The 24,108-nt window shown below is 43.5% G+C and overlaps 1 protein-coding gene across 2 annotated transcripts; it reads left to right on the forward strand.

The window, feature by feature from the left end:
- On the forward strand, positions 1–23,894 carry STAT1 (signal transducer and activator of transcription 1). 2 transcript variants are annotated; one of them, XM_058840626.1, is made up of 24 exons: positions 1–43; positions 2,615–2,743; positions 3,383–3,527; positions 4,197–4,295; positions 5,619–5,714; positions 6,366–6,444; positions 7,055–7,146; positions 7,370–7,521; positions 7,753–7,911; positions 8,812–8,904; positions 9,345–9,404; positions 10,560–10,589; positions 10,678–10,771; positions 11,670–11,711; positions 12,164–12,247; positions 12,802–12,900; positions 13,376–13,511; positions 15,294–15,349; positions 16,498–16,592; positions 18,631–18,770; positions 19,922–20,107; positions 20,643–20,718; positions 21,154–21,256; positions 21,783–23,894. In XM_058840626.1, exons 2-24 carry the CDS (start codon positions 2,616–2,618, stop codon positions 21,804–21,806), a joined length of 2,268 nt encoding a protein of 755 aa, XP_058696609.1. In that variant the 5' UTR covers positions 1–43; position 2,615; the 3' UTR covers positions 21,807–23,894. The 2 variants fall into 2 exon arrangements, with proteins under 2 accessions (XP_058696609.1, XP_058696607.1); XM_058840624.1 differs by lacking the exon at positions 1–43 and adding an exon at positions 266–458.
- The last annotated feature ends 214 nt before the right edge of the window (positions 23,895–24,108 follow it).

A 24,108-nucleotide genomic window follows, 5' to 3' on the forward strand; every position in this document is an offset into this window, starting at 1 on the left:
CCCGAGCGCAGCCGGCACCGCGGCAGCGCCGAGCGGACCCGAGGTGAGGGGAGCGGGCTTGAAGGGCTGGGGGACAGCGCCAGGAGCGGCACGGCGGGGCCTGCCCGCACCTCGGGGGATGGCGGGGCGAATGCCCGGTGTAACTAAAGCTGTCGCTTCCTCAGACTGTCCCTGCCTGCGGGAGCTTTGCGCTTCGGTGTCTTTGCAGCTGGGGAAACAGGAGGTATCTCCTGGCGGTCTTTATTCCTGGCAGGGACACCCCTACCCTTCTCTCGCCTGTTGCATCCGCTCCCAGATCCGGCTCTTGGCTCATTCTCCACAGCTCACGCTCTCCGACGCCTCTCCAGACCTGCCCTGTCCGGGAGCGCTCGAAGCGGACCCCTGTCCCCGGCACGGCGCTGACGCTCATCCCGCTGATCCTGTGCCTCCAGCATCGCTGGGCAGCCTCCTCTCAACAGGTGGGATGCTGCCACCCGCGGGGCTGAGCCGGCCGGGAGCGGGGGTAACGCGGGCAGCGAGCCGGCCGAGGGCAGGGACTGCTGCCCGCCCTTTGCTCCTGAGCCCCGCCGCGTGGATGGGCCGCGATGCCCCGGGAATGGCAGGAAAGGAGGTGCAGAAGGGCCGGGAAGGAGTCCTGGGGTGCATCGGGAGGTTGAGAAGGGCCAGGAACGAGTCCTGGGGTGCATCGGGTGGCCAGCAGGTCGAGAAAGGGGATCAGCCACCTCTGCCCAGCCTCAGTGAGGCGCATCTGGAGGGCTGTGTCCGGGTCTGGACTCCTCGGTACACAAAACACCAGGAGCTCCTGGAGAGGGTCCAGCAGAGGTCACAAAGATGTTGAGGAATCTGGAGCACTCTCTGACAAGGAGAGACTGCGGGAGCTGGGCCTGTTTAGTCTGGAGTAGAGAAGACTGAGAGGGGATCTCATTACTGCATATTAATATCTCAAAGGCAGGTGCTAAGAGGATGGTGCCAAATTCTTTTCAGTGGTGCCCAGCGACAGGATGAGGAGCAGTGGCCACAAACTAAAACACAAGTTCCACCTCAACATGAGGAAGAACTACTTTACATTGAGGATGGCAGAGTACTGGAACAGGCTGCCCTGAGAGGTCATGGAGTCCCCCTCTTTGAGACTGCTACAGCACACTCAAATGCTGTGTTAGCTGTAATCTGGAAAGCACATGCATCAAAAGCCTCAAAGCCCTCACTTTAAGCACGACATTTTTAACTCCTTTGCTTCTCACACTTAGCACACGCCGAGGGCACTGGCATATAGGAACTAAAGGGTTTGGTATGAAGGGACATAGAAGATAGTCCTTCACCCTGATGCTGCCCTGTTCTTTTGGATGGGTCTTATAGGCAGACATTAAAAAACAATGATGTGAGTGGATTTGCATCTCACCACCCGTATTCTCAGCCTGGGTTTTTCTTTGGAGATATCTTTACATGCCATTTCCACTACAAGGTGATAACCTGCAGCTTAGAAGGCTAAGTGATCTGCTTCTAAAGATGACATGTCAGAGCTAAACCACTCTCACAAAAGTGTCAGGACTGAGAGAAAACATTCTGTACTGTCTTAGTTCATTTAGGCACCCTGTATATGCTGCACAGGTTACTTGAATTTAGCCTGAAAATATGATCATGAGAACTAAAACACATAGAAAAAAAAACATCTTTCCAGTACTTCTGCATTTAAAGTGACTTGTCCATTTTCAGAGCAGGCAAGTGTGGACACAAATAGCAACTGAAAATGGGTGCTTAGAGGGATCTCTAATTTTTCACGCACAGTCTTGGGGATGGGGACTACGTCCGTACAAAGAAAAGGTGATACTCCACGTTCAGGATCTCAATTATGCAGAGTACAGGTGTCAAACACACAGGTCCTCATTCCCATATCTCTGCTGAGCAAGAGAGCAGTAACACTAGCAGTACCCTAAATGCCATGAAAATGGGTTCAGAGGAAAAGAAAAAAAAAGAAAGTGCCACACAGCTACTCACTTCCCCTCCTCCTCACATGGTGGGATGGAGAGAGAATCGGAAGGGTAAAGCGAGGAACATGATGAGCTGGGATGAAGACAGTTTAACAGGTAAAGCAAAAGCCATGCATGCAAGCGAAGCAAAAGGCAGGTGTTCAGCCATCCCAGGAAAACCAGGCTGCATCACACCTAACAGTGGCTTCCCTATCATGCAAAAAGTTTCCCTTTCCTCCTTCTCCTTCCCCCAGCTCTGTGTGCTGAGCTTGATGCCACATGGTCTGGAATGTCCCTTTGGTCAGCAGGGGTCACCTGCCCAGCTGTGTCCCCTCCCAACTCCTTGTGCACCCCCAGCCTCCTCACTGGTGGGGTGGGGTGTGGAACAGAAAGGACCTTGATGCTGTGTTAGCCCTGCTCAGCTGCAACAAAAACTTCCCTGTATTACCAACACTGTTGCCTGCACAAATCCAAAACAGCCCCATATTAGCTGCTGTGAATAAAATAAACTTTATCCCAGCCAAAATCAGCACATCCTCCAATTTTGTCAATGTTCATGAGAACTTTAAGTTAGTTCTTTTTCACCAGTTCAGTCCAGATACTACTTAAACATTTACACTGACTTTTTTTTTTCATCCCTTCCTCAGAATGACTCAGTGGTATCAGCTACAGCAACTTGATTCCAAGTTTTTGGAGCAAGTTCACCAGCTATATGATGACAGCTTTCCTATGGAGATCAGGCAGTACCTAGCACAGTGGCTGGAAAACCAGGATTGGTAAGCCCAAAAATTAATTAGGCTTTGGGTTATGTGATAAGCAGTGCCCTCAGACGTGCAGTTACAGCCAGCAGCAGAATGCTGGGGAAGCAAGCTGCTTCAGTATGCTTCAGGATGCTCCAGTAGCTGTGTGGGTGCTCCAGCCTGTGTTCCTGCCCCTCTTCAGGGCTTTCTAGAGGGGCCTGATACCTGGAGTAAGTGTCCTTCCTCATAATGCTCTCAGTAGTCTAGAACAAAAGTGGCTGTTTTAAGATCAATTAGTTACTACCTTGGTAGCGTCAGTCTCTCACTCTTCAGAGACGCTGAACTTCTGCCAGACTTTCTGTGGAGTGTCTTCTCTTTGAGGAATGGTACAGCATGCACATGCATCAGGGTCACTTTTAGGTTCCTGATGTGCATGGAATGAGCAAATGAATTTTAACAGAATATGGCAAAAATAATAGAGAAACAACATTTCTCTATCGAGGAAAGTAAAGTCAAAGTTAAGAGAATGAAATTGGCTTACATTTGGAGGTAATTTGCAGTGCTCGCATATTCTACAAATGGAGTTGGGGATTAAAGATCAAGTACACCTGTATGTATTTCTTGGCTCTTGTATTGGAAGTATATTTAACCCAAGCATGCTTTAAATGATTCTAGGGAACATGCGGCCAACAATGTATCATTTGCTACAGTGTTATTCCATGACCTGCTGTCACAGCTTGATGATCAATTTAGTAGATTCTTGATAGAAAACAACTTTTTGCTGCAGCACAACATAAGGAAAAGCAAACGTAATCTTCAGGTACGCCTGGGTTCTGTATCTATACATTTGCTTGATTTGCTTCAGTGCAATTGGAGGCCTCTAAGCAGCTACCCTGCTGTGAGGGATTTTCACAGAGGATGTGTGAGAATCCCGATTTAAAAGCCAGAATTCACGTGTTGCTTCTTTTTTGTTTTGATTGGCTACATTTAGAAAGTTGCAGTTTAATTATCAGTACAGTTACAGTTTGAGAACTCTAGGAAAAATAAAGCCCCCAGGGTAGCACCATCCTGAGCAGAGCAGGGCAGTACTCAATCCACAGCATGTTTCAGGTTTGTGTGCAGGTAAAACAATAAGGCTGAATTTGTATCCAGCCTGGACTGTGTGTTAAACCATACCAAGGTGTGGGAGGGTGGCTCTTGAGGGATGAGCTCTATCTAGGACAGTAGGGTGCCTAGTAATGTCTCTGACCCTTTCCTGTTGCTTTGTGCCAGTCCTGTCTCCCTGTATGCCAATGAACTACAATGGAAACTTGCTCTTGGAGCTGGTTGTGGCCGTCACACCCCGTAATCCTGAAGCAGGCTATGACCAGTGCCTTCCTTGAGGCTCATACATGGGTCATTCCCTCATTTTTTTGACAGTCTGAAAGTTACTGAAGGACAAGAAATTATGTTTATGGACTTTAAAAATAGACTGTGTCTCTAATGCTAGGATAACTTCCAAGAAGACCCAATACACATGGCAATGATCATCCACAACTGTCTGAAAGAAGAGAGGAAAATACTGAACAATGCCCAGGTGTCCAATGAGGTAACAGTCTTGAAATGTCTGCTGCAGTTGTATCCTCCCTCTCCTATTATTTGAATATTATTTTGAAGTAGATGAAGGCTTGCAGGGGAAACAGGCTATCCTCTCTCTGCCCAATAAGAGGGTCTATTTTAAAAAAATAGACGAGCGAGCCCTGATATGTACCAGCTGGAGAATGCTAATTTGTGCCAGCTGGACAGCATGGCTTTTTTCTGCTGAATGAAGCATTTGGAAGATAAATGGCCAGGAAATAGTTTTTATTCTTTGAGAGACGTAAAAGCTGTGCTGGTTGTTTTAATACTTCTGTAGTACGATGCAGCCTGATGTGTTAATTGGACTTTATTTTAATAATTAGTGTTTAAATCATATATCCAGCAAGATTTTAGGTTTGTTCTTCTGCTTTTTACTCCCCAGTTTACTCTCTGTTAAGCAGCTGAGCATGCTTCTTTGGACTATCTCTGGAAAAATTATCCATCATTCTCCTTCCCAGTTGTCTCCAAGTATTTCTGTCTATTTCTGATGGTGTTTTGGGGTGTTTTTTTAGTGAACCTCTTTTCTTTCTTCTGAATTATAGGTAAAGCCATATCTTCTCCTTCACCTGTTCTCCAGCTTCTCACCTTTTTTTTTTTTTTCCCTTGCAAGAACTGTTTTGCAATAAAAATTCTGCAGTTGGGAAAGGCATGCAAAATGTATAGACAGCTGTAATCCACTTATGTAGAAATAAAGTGATGACTGGCCAAGCATGTTAATTTCCAATACTGAAATACCTCAGTTTATAGCAAGGCTTTGAATGTGCAGTGTAGGAAGAGCACTTGGGCACAGGCTTTCAACAAGGGGCCCTTTGCAACAGTGTCCAAAGCAGCTGCTCTAAGAGTGTAGCTCTGACAGAGCCCCTGTAGCTGCAGCACAGCTGTTCAGTCTTGGCATGTGACATAAAGCACTGCTGCCTTTCCAGTATGCAATAAATGTGGGCCATCAGAAAGGGAAAGGGAATTACAGAGTGGTTTGGATTGGAAGGGACTTTAGAGATCATCTACCTTCCTCTAGACTGGGTTCCTCAAAGCCCAATCCAGTTTGGCCATCATTTCCACCACTGACTTAAATCCAGGATAGGGGACCTTTGGCAGTTTACCAAAATAAAGACTTTGTTTCTTTCAAATTCACCTGAATTTGATTTTTTTTTATACTAAAAAAATTTAGTATGATTCATCTGAACAAGCCACGCTTCCTTAGGTTGTTTGTCAACAAATGTCACTAATTTACATTAATGAAAAAACTTATGGGTCACTCTGTTTTGACTTGTTCTGCTCTTTTCCATCTTTTCAGATGGAAGTAGGCAGTGTACAGAGCACAGCGACTGGGATGCCGGACAAACACAAGGAGCTTGATGCCAAAGTGAGGGCTGTGAAAAGCAGTGTTACAGTAAGTATAGTATAATTTTCTCAGTAGTGTTTGATTTGCAGATGTTGAAAACTAGACTTGATAAAATGACAAATAAAAGTGAGGTAGGGATTTTCAAGTCTATAAACCAGGGATTGCCTGAACATAGGTAGTACCTTTTGCCTAAATTTTAGCAAAAAAAGCATTTTACCCATCTGAAATACTAACAACTGAGGGGAAAAGAGCCTCTTAAATCATAGCAGACCGGTTTGTTGCTAACTAGAAAATGTACTTTTTTTTAGCATACAGATGTTTGTCACAATGCAGTCACAACAGAAAGCTTTTCTCCAAACAGTACATAAGAATCTGAAAGTTTAAAATGCTACATGCTGTTCCAAGTTTTTGCACTGTAGCCTAGATTCTTCTAAACTCTGTGAACTTACATGGCTGGACCACAAGGGCATTTCCATACTTTATAATTAACAGATTTCATTTAGCTGAGAAGGAGGTAGTTAGTGAGTAGAAGGTGATGAAATCTTGGAATATTTCCTGTTAGGGAGTTCCAGGAAAAAGCATTGCTACAAAACTGGACTTCATGTCTGTCAGGGCTGGTACCAGGCAGTTCCTAATCAGATGTTTTGCATTACTTGAAAATATTAAATAATTGTGTTCACCCTCACTCGTGTCTTACAGGATGTGGAGCAGGACATCAAGACATTAGAAGATATGCAGGATGAATATGACTTCAAATGTAAAACCCTGCAGAACAGAGGTGAGTCATTTTTCAAGGACATCCCCTATTGTGTATGGTGTGTCAGAGTAAACTGCTCTTTATGTCAGGGCACTGAGCCTAATGATACACAGCCAGACTTACTGGTAATGTCCCTTGTTGATTAACTCTGCTTCACACAGAAGCCTAAATTTCTGTATCTGTCTTTTGTTCCAAGTAAGAGAGCTTCCTTGTTAACACAGCATTCCTTTGCCCTGTACATCCATCCCTTTGCCACTAGAGGTAGCAAACCCTGTAGGTTATGTGACCATTCAGCCATACACTTAATTAGTGATGTTTCACAAATGGCAAACCAGCTTTAGGCTTTGTAGGCTCTTGTGTACCAAGGGAAACACACGGAGTCCACATTGATTTCATTATACAGCTCTGTCTCTGTTGTCGAATTCTTTGTTCTAGAAAAGGCTTTGGTTTCCAGCACAGCTTGGCAGAGCTGACTATCCCTTAGAACAGGGACATGTTCAGAAGGTACTAAGGGAAGCAATGAGCCATGATCATACTTTCTGTATTTGTCCCCTTCTTGCCTCAGCATTTCACCCAGCCATTCTTCTGCACTCCTTCAGCTTCACATTCACAATTTGGACTTATTTTACAGAACACGATTCTAATAATATGTCTCAGGAAGAATACAAGAAAGAACAGCTGAATCTCAACCAGATGTTTTTATCACTGGACCGCAAGAGAAAGGTAGTGTTCAAGTTTTCTTTCAGAAGTCAGCAGCTCTTCATCTTAAGGACACATTAATTTTCATTGAATTCACATAAATTAGCAGTAGGAAAGGTTTTTTAATGTCAGTTGAACTGAGGTCTTTGCAGAGTTTTGCAAAACAGATGAGCACTAGCTAAAAGAGTACTTAGTTCTCCTGTATGAAGTATTTCTAATAAACAGGGTAATCTCATGTCCTCTGTAGGAAGTGGTGAATAAGATAGTGCAGCTGCTGCAGAACACAGAGCACACACAGGCTGCCCTTATTAATGATGAGCTGGTGGAGTGGAAGCACAGGCAACAGACAGCATGCATTGGTGGGCCACCCAACGCCTGCCTCGACCAGCTGCAGAACTGGTAAGTCTTTTGTAAGACCACAATTTAAACTGTGTTGTGAAGGAATACCACATCTAAGAAATATACTGATTACTTATATTATCCGTTTTCTTTCTGTCTTGGCATAACTACATTCATTTTATTACTTCACCACATTTCCATTGAGCACAAAGTGTACTCCAGGCACTGCCACATCCTCAGGGACAGTCACCTGGCTATGTGCTAAAAGTAATAAGATCCTGTCAATTGTAGGTTCACCATTGTTGCTGAAAGTCTACAGCAAGTTCGTCAGCAGCTCAAGAAGCTTGAGGAACTGGAACAGAAGTTTACCTATGACCCTGATCCCATCACAAAAAATAAACAGTTTCTGCAGGACCTAACACACAAGCTTTTCCAACAACTCATCCAAAGGTAATAGACCATAAGGATCTTCTGATGTTACCATTAATAAATAGATGACAAGCACCTTCCCTACTGTTCCCTCAGTATTTCCTGGAAGTTATCTTTTCATTTTCCAAGGTTTTCCTAAGTTTGTCAAACATTAAATTGAATTACTGTTTCTGAGATTTACCCCATCTAGGATTTACACAGGTTCAGGCCTATGGAAAGGGCTCAGTCATTATTGAAGTCAGCAGGAACTTTGCTGCAGTACACATTGATTACAGAGTCAAACTCCCAGTCTGTTAGTCCACTTCTCCCTTCCAGGCTTCAACCCTGCAAAGTTCAAGTGAAGAGAGGCAAGAAACAATCTGCATCAAGCTATGCCTAAGATAGATACACACTAGATTCTCCAATCCTTTGTCACTGGACACATCAATTTGAGACAAAAATTTGAGGTGTGTCAAAACAGGATAGCCCCAGAAGTTTGTTTCATTGGGTTAGCTGTCCCTCATCAAATCCCCTGCTAGTGTATCCATCCCTTGGGCATGTATTGTTACACAGCACTGTCACTGTAAGAATGCAAGAAGCCCTGGGAATGGCAAACAAAGCAACACTCCTCACTTGCACCATGCTAATTACAGCGCAGCGTTTCCTTGCTGTTTGATTTCAGGGAAGTGTGACGTAGCAGTCTTCTTCCTCGAGCCATCACTGTATTCCAGAAAACCCAACACTTATAAAATCACCATTTCTAGCCCCATTGAAACTACTGAAAGGAACTGATTCACACACCTCTGTGTAGACTGAAACTGAGTGAATAAAGTCTATAGTATTACCGGTAAATCAACATTCTTTTAAAGTTCACTTCTAAGTGGTTTCTTATTTAAGAACAGCACAGATAAATCTAGTGTCTCTAATCTGTTCTTCCCATAGCTCCTTTGTGGTAGAGAGGCAGCCTTGCATGCCAACACACCCTCAGAGGCCACTAGTCTTGAAGACAGGAGTGCAGTTTACTGTGAAGCTGAGGTATGTTTTCCTCTTTCCCTGTTCCTGTTTTGTGGTAAGGCTCTCTTGTCACTGGCTTCCTGCAGCCAAAAGGATTGCATAGCCTGTCCTGCAGCCCAGGGGCTGAGATCAGGAGGAGGAGCATGGGCCGCGGGCAGGGGCTTCTTTCTGGCAGAGCTTAACTCACAATCAGTTTTTACCCTTTCCCAGAAGTGGGGTGTACCGAGTGTGTAACAAAGACAACCAAACAGCAAGAAGACACATGCAGAGCACTTTGTCATGCCAAAGAGTAACTCATTTGCCCATTTAGTTTTATCTCTAAATGCTGTCTTGTATGGAGCAAGCTTGGAGCCTGAATATGGCCCCAGGTGTGCTTAAATATCTGTGGTAAACAACACAATCCAAGAGAACCCATATTTTTCAATTGCTGACATTAAAAAAAAAAAACCTTCTCTTTCCAGATTGCTGGTGAAACTGCAGGAACTGAACTACAACTTGAAAGTGAAAGTTTTATTTGATAAGTATGTTGCATTTATTTCACCCTTCTTCTGTAATGGTAAACAGTCCCCACACTCAGGAACCCAAGAGCAGTTGTAAGTGTTGAGTAGGCCAGCAGCAAGCTCATTCTCTGTGGCAGCAGGTACATCCTGCCCTTTTCCTTACACCCCTTGCTCTAAATCTTTCTCTGCCACCAGAGACATGTCACAAAGTGCAGATGGTCTCAGCTTCTCACCATCAGCTCCACAGAGGAGAGCTCACTACTGCTAAATCAGGCAGGGGGCAGCACCTGGGCAGCAGCCAGTCTGCTGCGGTGTTTCACCTGGATTAGCAGGAGGTGACAGTGTAGAACTGGACTCCACCATTTCTAGTCACATAATTCAGTCACATCTCTAAAATCCCTTGCTTTTTGGATAAGTGTCTAGTAAGGAATATAGTTATCCTCAAGCTGCCTTTGTATTAGGGGTATAATCTGCCTACCTGTAACATAGGACATGTTCTCAATCAGAGAAAAAAATCACAGCAGTTGAAACAGATTAATACCAATCTTTTGTATTTTGTAAGGAGTTTGGTTGAGTTTTGCACTTACTTCAAGGGCAGGGAAAGAAATTTGACAGGCTGTCCAAAATAATGACAGGGACTGTGCTTTCAAGAAAGCAAGTGGGTTTTTGTCTTCCCAGACAAGTAATCTCGTTCACTTGAAATGATTCTAAGGTCCAGAAATATGCACAGAATAGTAAAAAAGTAAAAAGGATTCTTATGTGGTTGTGGAAGGTGAGTCTTTGAGATGTGCACTAGATAGAATGCAACTCCATGAAACCCCAAGCGCTGGGAAAACCAATTCAAGTGATGCAGCAATTTATTCATCAAGTTTAAAAGCAGATTTACAGTGGCAGAACTGCATTTTTTTTCCTCAGAGCAAGAGTTAAAATCTATACAGTAAAAGAAAGCACTTTTGATTCTGAAGCCCCCATAGCAGTATCAAGCCTCAGTAAAATACAGTAAACAATGTTTATGTTGACTGCTTGAACCAATTGCCTGATCTTTTGCACAAGAATTTCACAAAAGCCTTTTACCGGTTCTCAGTCAGCTCTGTCAGCTACTAAAATATGTACATTTTCTTTGTCTGTGGCAGAATCTTCAAAAGATTATTTTGTCTTTTTCTTTTTTCTTGACAGAGATGTAACTGAGAAGAACTCAGTCAAAGGGTATGTGGCATCAGAGTTTGATATATTAACATTAGGTTCTTTCAATGAATGTGAGATTTAATTACATTTTCCCTCTCTCTTTGTGTAGGTTCAGGAAATTTAATATTTTGGGAACAAACACAAAAGTAATGAACATGGAAGAATCTACTAATGGAAGCCTAGCAGCAGAATTCAGGCACTTGGTAGGGAGTTGGCTATTTCTTTCTGTTACTGATACATACAGCCACTTAATTTTGTAGTAGAGCATGGTAGGAAGGAAACAAATTCCTTTTGTTATTGAAGTCATCATACATTTTTGTGTAAAGAGGAACTGTGATTATCTCTCCTTTTTCTTTGTTCTGTCCTTTTTAAAATATTTTGCCTGTTTGAATCAAAATGCAATTGCTTCTCACTGACAAAGGGACAGGAATGCAAACAAGAGTATTTGCTGCCATACAGCTTACGTTGTAATGGTTTCTTTAGAGAAGGAAGTTAAAAAAGCCTAGAAAGGCTGCTTTGGGTCTTTCAGAGGAAGGCCCCTAGACAGGGAAGTCTGGAATAGTTTAAAGAGCTTTGAGGCTGGAAGATGAAAATTTGTCAGAGTGCGCAGCTGCGAGAAAGTCAGTGCCTTGGGCAGGCTCTGCAGCACTCCTGATCCGCAGATTCTGAGGGAACAGGTTGGTTCCATTGCTACAACAGGAAAGGAAAAGTGCAAATCCAGAACCAGGGAACATGGAACTCTGCCTTCATTGTTCAGAACTGAGACTGTCTAGAGTTTATCACCCAATTCAGAGGGGTACTTTGATAAAGCAGTAGTCCATCTGATCCTGATTTCATACTGCTTCTGTTCTTAAAAGACCTCTTGCATAAAGGCATTTCATCATAACAATGCAATATCTTTTTTCACAAATGAACAGCTTATAAAAGGGTAGTAGTTACCTACAGTTTAATCCTTTGGCTCCCACAGCTTAGAACCAAATAGAATCAGACACTAGTGCAGCAAGTTTGCATACAGTTGAGCAAGTGGAGCATGCAGACCTCCTCTACCACTTCCATTTGTGGCTGCCATAAACGAGTGACAGGTTTTTTGTTCGTTTACAGCAACTGAAAGAACAGAAAAACACAGGGAGCAGAACAAATGAGGTAAGCAGCACTAAGCTTTCCTTTGTAAAGTTTTAGCATAAATACTAACAAGGTATTCATTTAAAGACAATGCCCTCTGACCCATGACATGGGATAAGAGATCATAGGAGTTCAGTATTACTACAAAGCGATCCATGTAGGAAGAGTCTGCAAGGAAAACTACTGCCAGAATGGCAGTGAGGGACTCTCCCACACTGGCATCTGCCTTTAACAGGGTTTCCTGGCAAGCACAGATTTTTCTATGGCTTATAGATAGTAGCCACAAAAAAAGCAAAAAATGTGCCTGGAGAGGCAGTTTCAGAAAGTCATCACTGTCACTTGGCTTTGACCTGTAAGCTTTTACTGAGGTCTAGAGCATGTGACCATGGGCAAAAAAGGGTTTTCCCCATGATAAAGCCCCATTACTTCACCCTAGGAGTTTTCAATCCCTGAAAATTTTATTTTCTTTGAAGGGTCCTCTCATTGTAACAGAAGAGCTTCACTCTCTGAGTTTTGAGACACAGCTGTGCCAGCCTGGTTTGGTAATAGACCTAGAGGTAAGTTCTTAGATTAAACAGATGGACTTCAGTTCCTGTGTGTCACTTATGCTGACAATCTTAACTTTTTTCTCTTTTTTTTTTTTTTTTTTTTTTAAGTACTGGGATATCAAGCACTTTCAGTTATTTCAAATTATGGGAATGACACTTCACAACAACTCTGTATAGACACAGAGAGAGAATTCTGTCAGATCTCTGGGTAAACAAGAACAGATGTGCTTTGCAAAGTGTCTGATACCTAGAGGGCTTGAGCCACAGGGTTTGTTATCAGTTTACATTTATTTCTGAAGCAGTCTGCTATGAACTCTACTGTCGCTATCAATGCTGTCATAACTGACACTAAATAAAAGTCTTTATTAGACAAAAATCACCCAAGTCTTTCCAGTATTTAACCATACTTTCTCCCCTACATACAAACTTCTATTGAAAATGTCAAGATTATGCAAGCATGGAATTAAAACAGAAATGGGTTTGTGGATAATTGCAAGGAGGTTTGTAGCAAAAGTGACAAAAACAGTGACAAACTGACATGTTTCCTTTTGTGCCTCTTTCAGACCACATCCCTTCCCATTGTTGTGATCTCAAATGTGAGCCAGCTTCCCAGTGGATGGGCTTCTATCTTGTGGTTCAACATGCTGTCTACTGATCCCAAGGTATTTGCAAGAAAAAAATGTTTTATCAGGTATTATGTCTAATTTTCAAACATTGTTTGCAAGTGGCTGTTGCATTTTAGCTCTGCAGATGACTCTTAGTGAGTTTCAGGTGTAGAGAGGGGCAGTGACTTCCCTGACCTAAACAGAGCAGTGTTTGAAACCCACATAAGGGTAGTACACATGTATTCAGGATACACAGCACACAGTGAGAAGCCAAATGAACATTCGAGAACTCCACTATGGTGCACTTGAGTACTCCAGCAATTCTGCCTGCTGGGAAGACATATCCAGAGCCCCAGAGACTGCTTTTCCTAGTGAAGAGTGCCTGGAAGAATAGCTGCTTGCTTCTGCAGAGTTGTCTCAAGCTGACATCCATTCTTAAATCTGGAGTTTGTTTTGACAATACAAATACTCAAGTGGCATTCTAAAATTAAAGTTTGTTAACTATAGTTTGTATTTTTCGCTTCCATTCTAGAACCTGTCCTTCTTTCTGAATCCACCTTGTGCGAAGTGGTCTAAGCTTTCTGACGTTCTGAGCTGGCAGTTTTCTTCTGTAACAAAGAGAGGACTTAATGCAGATCAGCTGAGCATGCTGGGAGAGAAGCTTCTTGGTAAGGTCTGCTTTCAGTACAGATGGCCTGTTTGAATTGAAGCTAGTTCTGCACCTTTTCCTGCAACCCATTTTAAGTTTTCCTTTCCTCTCGCAGCTTTCCCCCTTCTACAATATAACTTTGTAGCAATGAAGCATTTTCCGCTTTTCAGTGTGGCAGAGTTTGTAAATGAGATCATGTCACAAAAAAAGCCTGCCGTTCTAACTTGGGAGTTTTATGCATTAGAGCAGCACAGACTGGGCCTAATTCTGCCTTTTGAAGTAACACTCATGTTTAGTCAGTCTTTGAAGTGGATGTTTCTTGGCATCTCTTGGGTTTTGTTTTTAAATCCACCTCCATTCATTTTAACTTCATGCATGCCCCCAGCTGCAGTGGGGGTTCACTCTGCGTAAACACAGTTGCAGTATCAGCACACAAACACTATGAAACTGCTAAAGGATATCAAACTGAATTATCTCCCACATGAGTGTCCTTAATAAAAGTCCCATCAGCCATGGGTTTTGTTTCCAAGCTCCTTGCAGTTTGCCTGAATAGGTAGGGCAGTTGACACTGCTACTGATTTTGCACAGTAGACTATCAATGAAAAGTACTGTTGATTCAGTATATTTCATCAACCTTAAGTTTCAGGAAAAAATTATATTTAAAGGTATTTCAGATTAGTGTATCTAGGTGGCAAGTGCAGCATTCCACTATCTAATTGCCCCAAGACATAAGATCTGACAAAAAGCTGTTAATTTTTTGGATTACTTTTCAAATTTCTACAAGGAGAATAATTTTTTTGTTGTTGTTTAATTAATCAACATAAAGAGACCAGTGATATATTTCTATGGCAAATTTGCATTTCAGAAGTACAGGGATTTTGTTGAGCTCTGGTAGGGTTGTTACTTCAGTCTTATCTCTATAGATAAAAATATCACCCAGCTGAAAAAATCCTGGTTGCTGAACACTGTATATTCAGGATTCCTCAGTGGAAGGAGACAGAACCAGCAGGGTGCCACGGTACAACCTGGCTGCAGTGTGAAAGTTGACAGAATCTTGATCTCTTAACACCAGCACTATCAGTAACAAGCTCCCTAACCCAGTTTAGTTTTAGAAAAATGACAGAGAAAAGAAGATTTATTGGAAGCCATAGCATGATGTTTAATGGGAAGAGTTTGGTTCTGACTACAGTCAGGGTTTGCAAAGCTCCAGCTACTATAGGCCCAGCATAGGACTTTTCTTTATGGTTCAGATATGGTTATGAAACACTGCAGACATAAAAACAAAGCTGATGGAAACAATTGTAACAGGAGTAAGATGAGTGTGTGGCTGGGGTAGATCTAGGAGTCAAGAGTTTTTGGGGCAAAGGCCTGCTAATCACCAGAATCAAGGTAGGAAAGTGCTTAATCTCAGAGAGATGCTGCAGGGTCTGCTGAGCCTGCAGAGGAGGCTGTGGGCTGCAGTCTTGTTGTGCTGGCAAGAACTGTGCAAGGATTCAGGTTCCTTCCTGGAAGCATTTTGAAGCTGGCACATGTTAGGTGCAGCACAGCAGGGAAAGTGTCAGGATGGGTTGGTTCCCATTACACAAGGGCTCACACAGGTTTGGTTATTGTAAAACCTCCCAGAGGGGAACTTTGCAACCTCCCCTGCAGTAGCTGGGAAAGCACAGCAGTCTGCCCTTTCTTTTCTTTCTCAGTCCAACAGCTGACTTCCAAATAAGCACTCAGAACTTGGTTTTCTAAGTACTTTAGCCTTACTAAGTAACTTATGGAACATGACTGAGGTCAAATTTATTGTATGCAGGGTCAGCAAATGGGGGATCTCAGGATGGCCTTATTCCTTGGACAAGATTCTGCAAGGTATGCACAGTTTTAAAAACTGAGATGGAAGAGGGATCTCATTTTATTGTGGGTTTTGTTTGGGTTTTTTTTGTTTGTTTTCCTCCCCAAGGTGCCTACTTTTCTAGTAGCATCCCCTAATTATTCTAGACCTTACATGGTCATGGTAAGCTTTGATGGTGAGGTTAAAGTAGCAGCAGGAGGAAAAAGAACTTGCAATGGCAAGATGATTTTGAGACTGTTTTTGATACATGTAAACTCCGTAGGAAAAAAAACTGTATCTTTCAAACACAGCATCTCCATTATTATTAATATAGCTGCTATTAATATAGTAGTTCTCCCTTTTGACTGTTGCAAAAAAAATATAAACAAAACAACCAGCAAGATGAACAATTCTTCTGTATCTTAGTGAAGGACATTTCCCAGACCAGGGGAAACTGGATCAGGGTGAGGACTAACACGGGGTGGCCAGGAGGGGTCGGTATGATGACAGAAAGCCGTATCATGGAATTTCACAACCCTGGCTGAAGGAAGACTGAAGGACTCTTCACATTATTTTTTTTTTGGCTTTAGACCCTAAGCTGGTATAGATAATTAGGAGACCACAGCAACCATGAGCAGACTCCAGGGTAAGAGCAAGGCTCTGGTGACCTACAAGCACTCAAATTCATTGATACAGATGCCTCTTGAGACACTGAGATCCAGGTCTCAACAGAAAGTGTCTCTAAGGTCTTCTGCTCGCCAGCCCGGTCAAAAACCCCAGTGGCATGGGTCTGCATGTCCAACAACTCCAGTAGGGATAGCACCCAGGCAGGAGCAAGAGCCTTTTTTTTTCTCTTAGACCAGTGCTCTTGCCTGTGAGAGGTGATGGATCACATATTTGTGGGTACTGGAGGCTCAGACAGGCATTTTTCTCATACTGCCTCTTGCCTTAAGATTCAGTACATGATTCATTACCAATAGTTCCTGTCCTTCTGGAATGGAGAGACACAAAAAGAGAGTCATAAGAGAATATGGGGAGGGAGGGAGGGGAAAAAAGAAAAAGGGAAAAAAACACAAGTAGGCAGTGTCAGGATTGAAACCTTGTTTTCCTATCTGCTTAACAAAATTCATGTCTCATCCCTGTTCTCCCCCCTCCAATCCCTGCCTTTCTATATTCTGAATTTCAGGAAAATATAAATGATAAAAATTTTCCCTTTTGGCTGTGGATTGAGGGAATCCTGGAGCTTATTAAGAAACATCTCCTCTGTCTCTGGAATGATGGGTAAGACCTGAGTGAATTTAAAGATGTGGTCATTGCCTCTGACCTCACTTTTAGGCTGGTAGTTGCACCCTCAGGTTGGGAGGTTGGTTGTGCAGAGGGTGGATCTTGAAACCAGAAAAATCTGAAGCAAATGAATTCTAGGAGTGAGGAGTCCTCTGATGAGGTAAGAACATCAGATGACTGAATTGTCCCATTTCAGTCACAGAGCAGGGCTTTGAATGTTAGATTAAATTTTGTTTTGCCTATGCTCCCACTGTAAGTCGGTTCTTTCCACATCCTAGAACACAGCCAAGAAAAACTGAAGCACAAGAAAGTATAAGTCCTAGTGATATCCATTTAAAAAAACCCCAAACCCAACTCCCTGCCCGAAGAGAGTTACTGTGAGCTGCCTGGAGGTGGCAGCAGCCAGACTCGGAATGCCTGTGTGCACCGTGGGCCCAGAACCCAGCAGTCTTCACTGACTCAATTTAAGAGTATTACGAAGTAGAAGGACTCTGCCAGATGGGAACACAGTTCCATTTGCCCTTTAATACTGGTTTAGTGAACTTTTCATTCTGGGATTTCCAATTTCGGAAGTAATTCTGCCCAAACTAGGCTTATCCAAAGTCACAATCCTGCGTTTTATCTTTAGCCACATTATGAAACCTTATCAAACAGCACACTCACAGTGGAGCATCCTAGTATCCCACACTTCTGCAGGATCTACAGCAGCAGGATTGCTTTGCCTTGCTACATTCAGCAGTGGGCTTCACATTTTTACCCCCCAGCTCCAGAAGAGTCCTGTCAAAGCCCTGTGCAGTACAAACCTTGTTTCCCTGCCCCAAACCTCCCCCTTTCTTTGCTGAGGGGGCTGCAGTGCTGTGGGAATATTTGTCACCATTACTGAAGCAGAGTGGCAGTTCTGGGATTGGGATTACATGTGGATTTGGTACAGGCTTGAATAGCAGAGATTCCCTTTGTCTGTAAAGGAGTAAGTCATACAATCTCAGGAGCACTTGCCTTTCTTCATACTTGAGAGACAGGAAGGCAGAAGACTGCCCTTATACACAGGATATTGACTACTGAGCACATTTGTTACCTAAAGCATTTAAACCAACCAAAACACAAAACTCACCAATCAAACCCCCAAACCCCATAAAACAGGGAAGCTTACAACATCTGAACTTCTAAGCTAATTTATTTAGGGGTTTTTCTGTGCAAAATCCATTTTCCCTAACTTAATGCACACAAGGAGAGTCATGGTACTCAAAAGATCATTATTGATGGAGTACTTTGAGGAAGAAGAAGCAGAAGAGAGAAAAACAAACCCAAAATAACAACCAAAAAAAAAAAGCAAAAACACCCAAAGCAAAATACCGACCAACAAAAACCAAACAGCTGTGGCTTGGCCAGGGTTATATCCTAGTACTGACTTGAACAACTCCTTCCCCAGTACCTGTCAAGATCAATCAATCTCTTACAATTAGCACACTAGCCTCCTTGTCCACGCAGTAACATTTGCTGAGCACAGTGAATAGGTCACAAAAGTTTAACAGCTCCTGTTAACCTTCCACGCTCAAGGCCCAAAGCAAACAACCCCACACCTCTAAGAGTATAATCTGGCAGCTAGCAAAGTTTGTTTCATCAGCCAAAAAGGAGGAACAACTCTTCCTCAGCACACTGTTGATGTTAAAACTAACTGCTAGCTGGGATCTGACCCAGTCACATTCATGTAACTTCACTTCTGGTCCCGCAGCCCAGCTTTGACAGCAAAATGGACAATCTCTTTAGTTCCAAGTTCAGAAAGACATTTGTGTAAGCCCCCAGGCCCAAGTGAGAGTGCTGAGGGAAGCTGTGGTGATTCAGCTGCCACGAGGCATGAATCACCACCTGACTGCAGCCAGCCAGTCCTGCTGCCAGCTGTTCACAAGACAAAGCCTTCTGTGAGGCTTTCACCAGTACTTCAGCTCTTTTAAGTGAGGAATGCTTTTTAGTTTTCCTAGCACAGCTTAGGTTTTATGCTGGGGGGTAACTCAGCTCTTTCTTTTCAACATTACAGCTGCATTGTGGGCTTCATCAGCAAAGAGAAAGAGCGTGCTCTGCTGAAGGACCAGAGCCCAGGAACATTTTTATTGAGATTCAGTGAAAGCAGCAGGGAGGGAGCAATCACCTTTACCTGGGTAGAGGAATCTCAGAACGGTAAGTCAGTAACAGAGAACGTTTGTTGATCTGCTTGCATCAGAACAAGAACTCTTTATGCCCTTCTCCTCCACTCTGAGCACCAGCACCTGGCAGCAGCAGGGCACAGGCAATAGCAGGGACATACCATACTTAAGGTAGCTCAAACCACACACAATTAATTGATCAAGGTTTCAGCTAGGACAAGTAGCACTTACCAGGTCCTGCTTCTGGCCTGGAAGTTGGGTAAGAAAAACTGCCTGGATCCCTGTCTTCCCTGCCTCCTTAGGCTCTGTCCCAGCCTTTAGTACATACACACCTGCATCTCCTTCTGAGCCCAAGTGCAGCTTTTGTTCCTTCCTTCCACACTCCCCCGAGGTAAATTACATCCTCTCTTCGTTTTCCAAGTAGTTCTCCTTCCTCCCCTTATCCAAAAGGATCAGTGAAGAGCTTGTTTCTCGTGCTCTCTTAAGGAAGCCTGAAGGCATCACAGCTACAAAAAGTTAAAACCTCCCTTGTATCCAGTCAGGGCTCCCCCCTTACCACCCTCATTACACAGCCCCACCTGCCAGCATGGGGCAGCTGTTGGCACTCCACTTTGATGAGCCCCAAACCAGCAGCAGGTGGAAGAGAAACTGCTGAGTGTATTTAGGTGACTTCTTTCCCTTTGCTGCCTTTATACCTGAGACATTCAAAAGTTAAGGAAAAGAAGGCTGGTAGTAAATGGAGCATTCAGGAAGGCTTCTGTGTCTCTCTTGATGATTCATAAAATTCTCAAGTGCTGTATTTGGATCCAACTGCCTAATAGGCAGCAGAGATTGAATTACATAATTTGGAAGAAGGTTAAAAAGGCAGCTCAACCTAAATTACTTAATGAAATACTGCAGCTAATTTCCATGGACAAGTCACACACACAATGACACATCAGTCATTCTGAATGCAAAACACGCCAAGAGCCATCACTGTGTGCTATCCCCCCCATGCCTCCCGACCCCACAGAACAATTATCCTCCCATTGACAAGCATTAAACACTTCCTGTAGCACTGTAGGTGTTGTCCAGGCAAGGCTTTTGCTCGTGTGAATCTGAACTTGTGGAAGTGGCTGCAGCTTTTCTGGAAAGACTTTCAGAAAAAAACCACACTTTAAGAACTGCTGCTTCTCTCCTCTGCAGAGCTGCAGTTCCACTCAGTAGAACCCTACACCAAAAAGGAGCTCTCTGCCGTGACTTTCCCCGACATCATCCGCAATTACAAAGTGATGGCAGCCGAAAACATTCCTGAGAACCCACTGCGATTCCTGTACCCAAATATACCCAAAGACAATGCCTTTGGCAAATACTACTCCAGGCCTAAGGAGGGTGAGTGCTATGTGGGGCTTGTACCTTTTAGCTTGTCTGGTTGTACCTGAGCTGCTGGGGCGCTGCACAGTTTCTGTGGCATGGAGAAAAAGGGAGCAGTTGGACTGAATGCCTTGGCAGCCTGACCCATGTTTTTAGGTTAAGAAAAGACCCATGATCCATATTTATAGGTTAAGAAAAGGTCTGTTTTTCAAACAAGCACAACATGAGACCTAATGAGACCAAAAATTGAACCCCCAATTGTTGCTGGCCCTCCAGCTCAGCTGACACGTGAACCTGTGAGCTGTTCCAGAAATGTAGGTTCCCACTAACAGCCCAGACCATAACTGGCTGGGGGAGGGGTTTCTTTGCCATTTTCTGTAGGAAAACAGGAAAACCTGACTAAAAATGGAATAAATTAACTAAAGTGCTGTAAAATGACAGAGAGATTTGCACATTATCTGGGTCATAGGCTGTATTTTTGGTACAATAAAGATGAAAATGTGACGTAAACTTGCTGAAAAAAAACCCACAAGCTTTTTTTCTCTCCTTGAAGCACCAGAGCCAATGGATTTGGATGGTCCCAAGGGAAATGGCTACATCAAGACTGAGTTAATCTCTGTATCTGAAGTGTAAGTTCTCACAAAAATACTAGATTTTTAAGAACTGATCGTAAGATTTTAGCTGTAGTTCATATCCTTTCATACTATTTAAGCTGTAGGTGCCCCTGTCAAGTCTTTCCTCTTTGAGAATCTGATCACAACACATTAATGCACTGCTGTGTTCAAAACACCATTTTTATGGAAAAACCCAAGAAACTTGCAGGGAGTTGTACTGGCAAGTAATTTCTTGAAAAGCACATTCTCAAAGACTTATTGGACTTCTTTGGTTAGGATGTGCCCCCCCGAGTAGTCTGAGTTTTCATTTAAAGCCAGGCTGGCTTTGCAAAGCCTGCTCTTTGTCACAAGAGGCCTGTTTAGTGGCCCTTCAGGCCCTGGAGCCAGGCAGGGCAGCCCAGCTGTGCCTCATTTCTTCAGTGACTGTTAATCCCTGCTCTTCTCCATCAGCCACCCTTCCAGGCTGCAGTCCCCAGAAAACCTGCTCCCCATGTCTCCCGAGGAGTTTGATGAGGTGTCTCGGATGGTGGGCCCCGCAGAGATCGACACTGTGGTACGTATCATGAACCAGCCTGGAGCAGGAGGGTTGAGCCAGAACTTGCTTTTTCTCTTTTTTCCCCCCTCTCAGACATGCCTCAGACACTTAAGCAAACACTTGAGAACACGTCTCTTCACAAGCATAGGAAAAGCTGGGGGTCCAGAGTTAGACTGGGATTGCCAGCAGTTGTTTATTCCAGGTGTCTGCAGGGAGAGGGGTGAAGAACAGGAGAGCGAAGCTTCCTGTGTGTGCCTTGCAGGTGGAGGGAAGCTGGGGAGGGAGGAAGGAGTATCCCTGTAGTGCCTCTGGTGGGGTCTGTGTGGGGAGGGCCCGAGCAGGAGTGCAGTTTGGAGGTACTGCCAATGCAGTGTTGTCCTTGCAGGCTGTGCTTCAGAAAAAGGAACAAATTGAAGTGATCCCACCCCCCCACCCTGAGCAGCTGAATCCTGAGGTGTGATTGGGGCAGAACTTGGTCATACTCTGGTTAGCAAAGGCTTGAGGGCTGGGCCTATGTAATGAAGGTTTCCTTTTCTCCCTGCAGATGTGTACACATATTCAGCTCTGAGCTTTGGCTGAGCTTTCCCCGTGTCATTAGCACGGCCGATTCACTTCACGCATCCTGTGCTGCAGTCAGTGTCTTGGTAACAACACTTCACTTCTTTGGTTTCTCAGCCTGAAGGTCCAGCAGCAATTTTAGCTAACGGGAATATCAACAGCAGCAGCCTGAGCAGCCTCCTTACGTGCATATCTTTGTTTAATTAGCAAGATACCGTGCATGTCTTTGTTTAATTAGCAAGATGCCAGAGTGGAGGAAGAGGAGGGTGGCAATGTGAGCTTCTCAATGACAGTGATGGGAAAAACATGCATTCATTGTTTAAAGGAATTAGTTAAACATTTAAAACAGTTGACTGTACATAGATGTTACAACATTACACGTTGATTTTTTGTCTGCATCACAAAAGGGAAACACTCTACAGATAACATGCCACACCAAATCCATGTTCTGCTGAAGTTTGTTGTGCTTTTAGCTCTTCTGGGCATGGCCCACTGAGAGAGCAGAAGCCCAAAATGTTACCTGCATTTCATTCTTGCAATTTTCACAAGGCATAATCTTGTGTAGGATGTTTTGCACAGTCTTTGTCAAAAAGAGCATTTCTTAGGACACCACTTTTAAGCTGCATTGGCATATGCTGAGCTTGCAACCCAAGGTGTATAATCAAGACTAAAGCCTCTGCAGACTGCAGTCATCAGACAAAATCAGAACCTCCTCTTAGAAGACTGCAAAGGCATTGAAAAGTATGTTTTTATTTACTGTGCCTAATCTGCCAAGGTGAGGATCTGGTCACTCCTATCCTTTGCAATAATACATATAGGTTATAACAGGTGGAATGGAACTCCATTTTCTCATGCATTATGAACCAGGGCATTTATTTAACTGTTAATTTCAATAGCTAAAAGATTTTACAGGCTTTGATACTGAAGTGGTTTTGTAATTAGGGGTAAGGCACAGAAAAGTGAAGAATTTAGTTTATCCAGAGCAATGGCTGCAGGATATGCAGTCTGCAGTAGTTGAAGGATGAAGCTGTGCTTCCACCAGAGGAGGAACAGGTTTGTTTCTCAGCACGTTTCAAGGCAATTAACAACTCTCAGTTAAGAGGCAAGGCTGTTGTAGGCAGCTGGTCTCTCTCTAAGGGTACCTATTAGCACAGGCTGCTAATTAGCCCAGAGCTGAGCAGAGGGGCTGCAGAGCCCCTGTGCTGCACCCCATCTGCCCAGGTACAGGAACAGGGCAGCCACTGTGGGGGCCCTGCCTGAGCAGGGGGTTGGACAAGGTGACCTCCAGACCCATCAGCTGCTGTTTGGGAAGAAAAGGACTGCTTCGGTTTGGTGTGTTGTGCCCAAGACATCTGATGCTTCCCTGCAAAAGCTTCAAAGAAAAAGGACCTAGAGCATGTAACACACGTATTTAAATGAAAGCAATACAAACTGACCTATTTTTGGTGCCCTGGGTTACTGAGATTAACAGTGCTACAGGAAATGACTTATTGCTTTTTTCTTACTGTAACTAGCTGAAGAGTATCTGTTGCTAATACAAAAATCAAGTTACCTGTTTTTTGAGCTATGCTTTGTATTCATGTTCTACATGTTATTACCTTTTTGCTTCAGTTTTGTGGAACTTAAAGCAGTGGCCTTATTCACAGCCAGTAGTTCTAGAAGCAGTGATTTTTCCTCAGTGGAATATTCTTTTATATATTTTAAATAAATGGAACTGTCAGTTGCCACTTCTGTTCTATCTCTCGTGTTTTGGCTACTTCTATTATAAAGTGGATGAGCCAGTAAGTATTTTGCTACTCTGTATTTCATTTTAAACTTGTTTGCACAACTAAAGAGTTACAGCTTTGAAGCCCAAGGCAGTATTGATGCTTTTAATTCTCTGCATTGTTGCAGGTGTCTGCACTGGAGTTCTTAGAAGGCGGCTGTTCACATTTTTTTATTACTGCTTGTATCACTTCATTCATTTGTTTCCATCCCCACACAGACTTCAATAAACTGAACTTGACTTTCTATAATTTGAGTCCTCAGTAGCTGATCTTTGTCTCATCTTTGTGGGCTACCAAGCTGGACCACTGCGGTTTTTCTCTGGGACTAGTAAGTGACAAAATCCCTCATCTCACACTTTACAGGCTTCTATATGAACTGTACAGCCAGAATAATAATAAAGGAAAGAAACTTGGTGTGATGAAGGATAGCAGGAGTAAGGCAAGAGAAAGCTAGACCTCTTCAGAGTACCTGGCCAGAATTCCAGCATTAACAGAAAGCAACCAGTGAAAGGACACAACTCTGGCAGGGTAGGTTTCAAAATAAAC

Source organism: Poecile atricapillus, chromosome 5 (assembly GCF_030490865.1).
Source record: "Poecile atricapillus isolate bPoeAtr1 chromosome 5, bPoeAtr1.hap1, whole genome shotgun sequence".
NCBI classification, from domain to species: Eukaryota; Metazoa; Chordata; class Aves; order Passeriformes; family Paridae; genus Poecile; species Poecile atricapillus.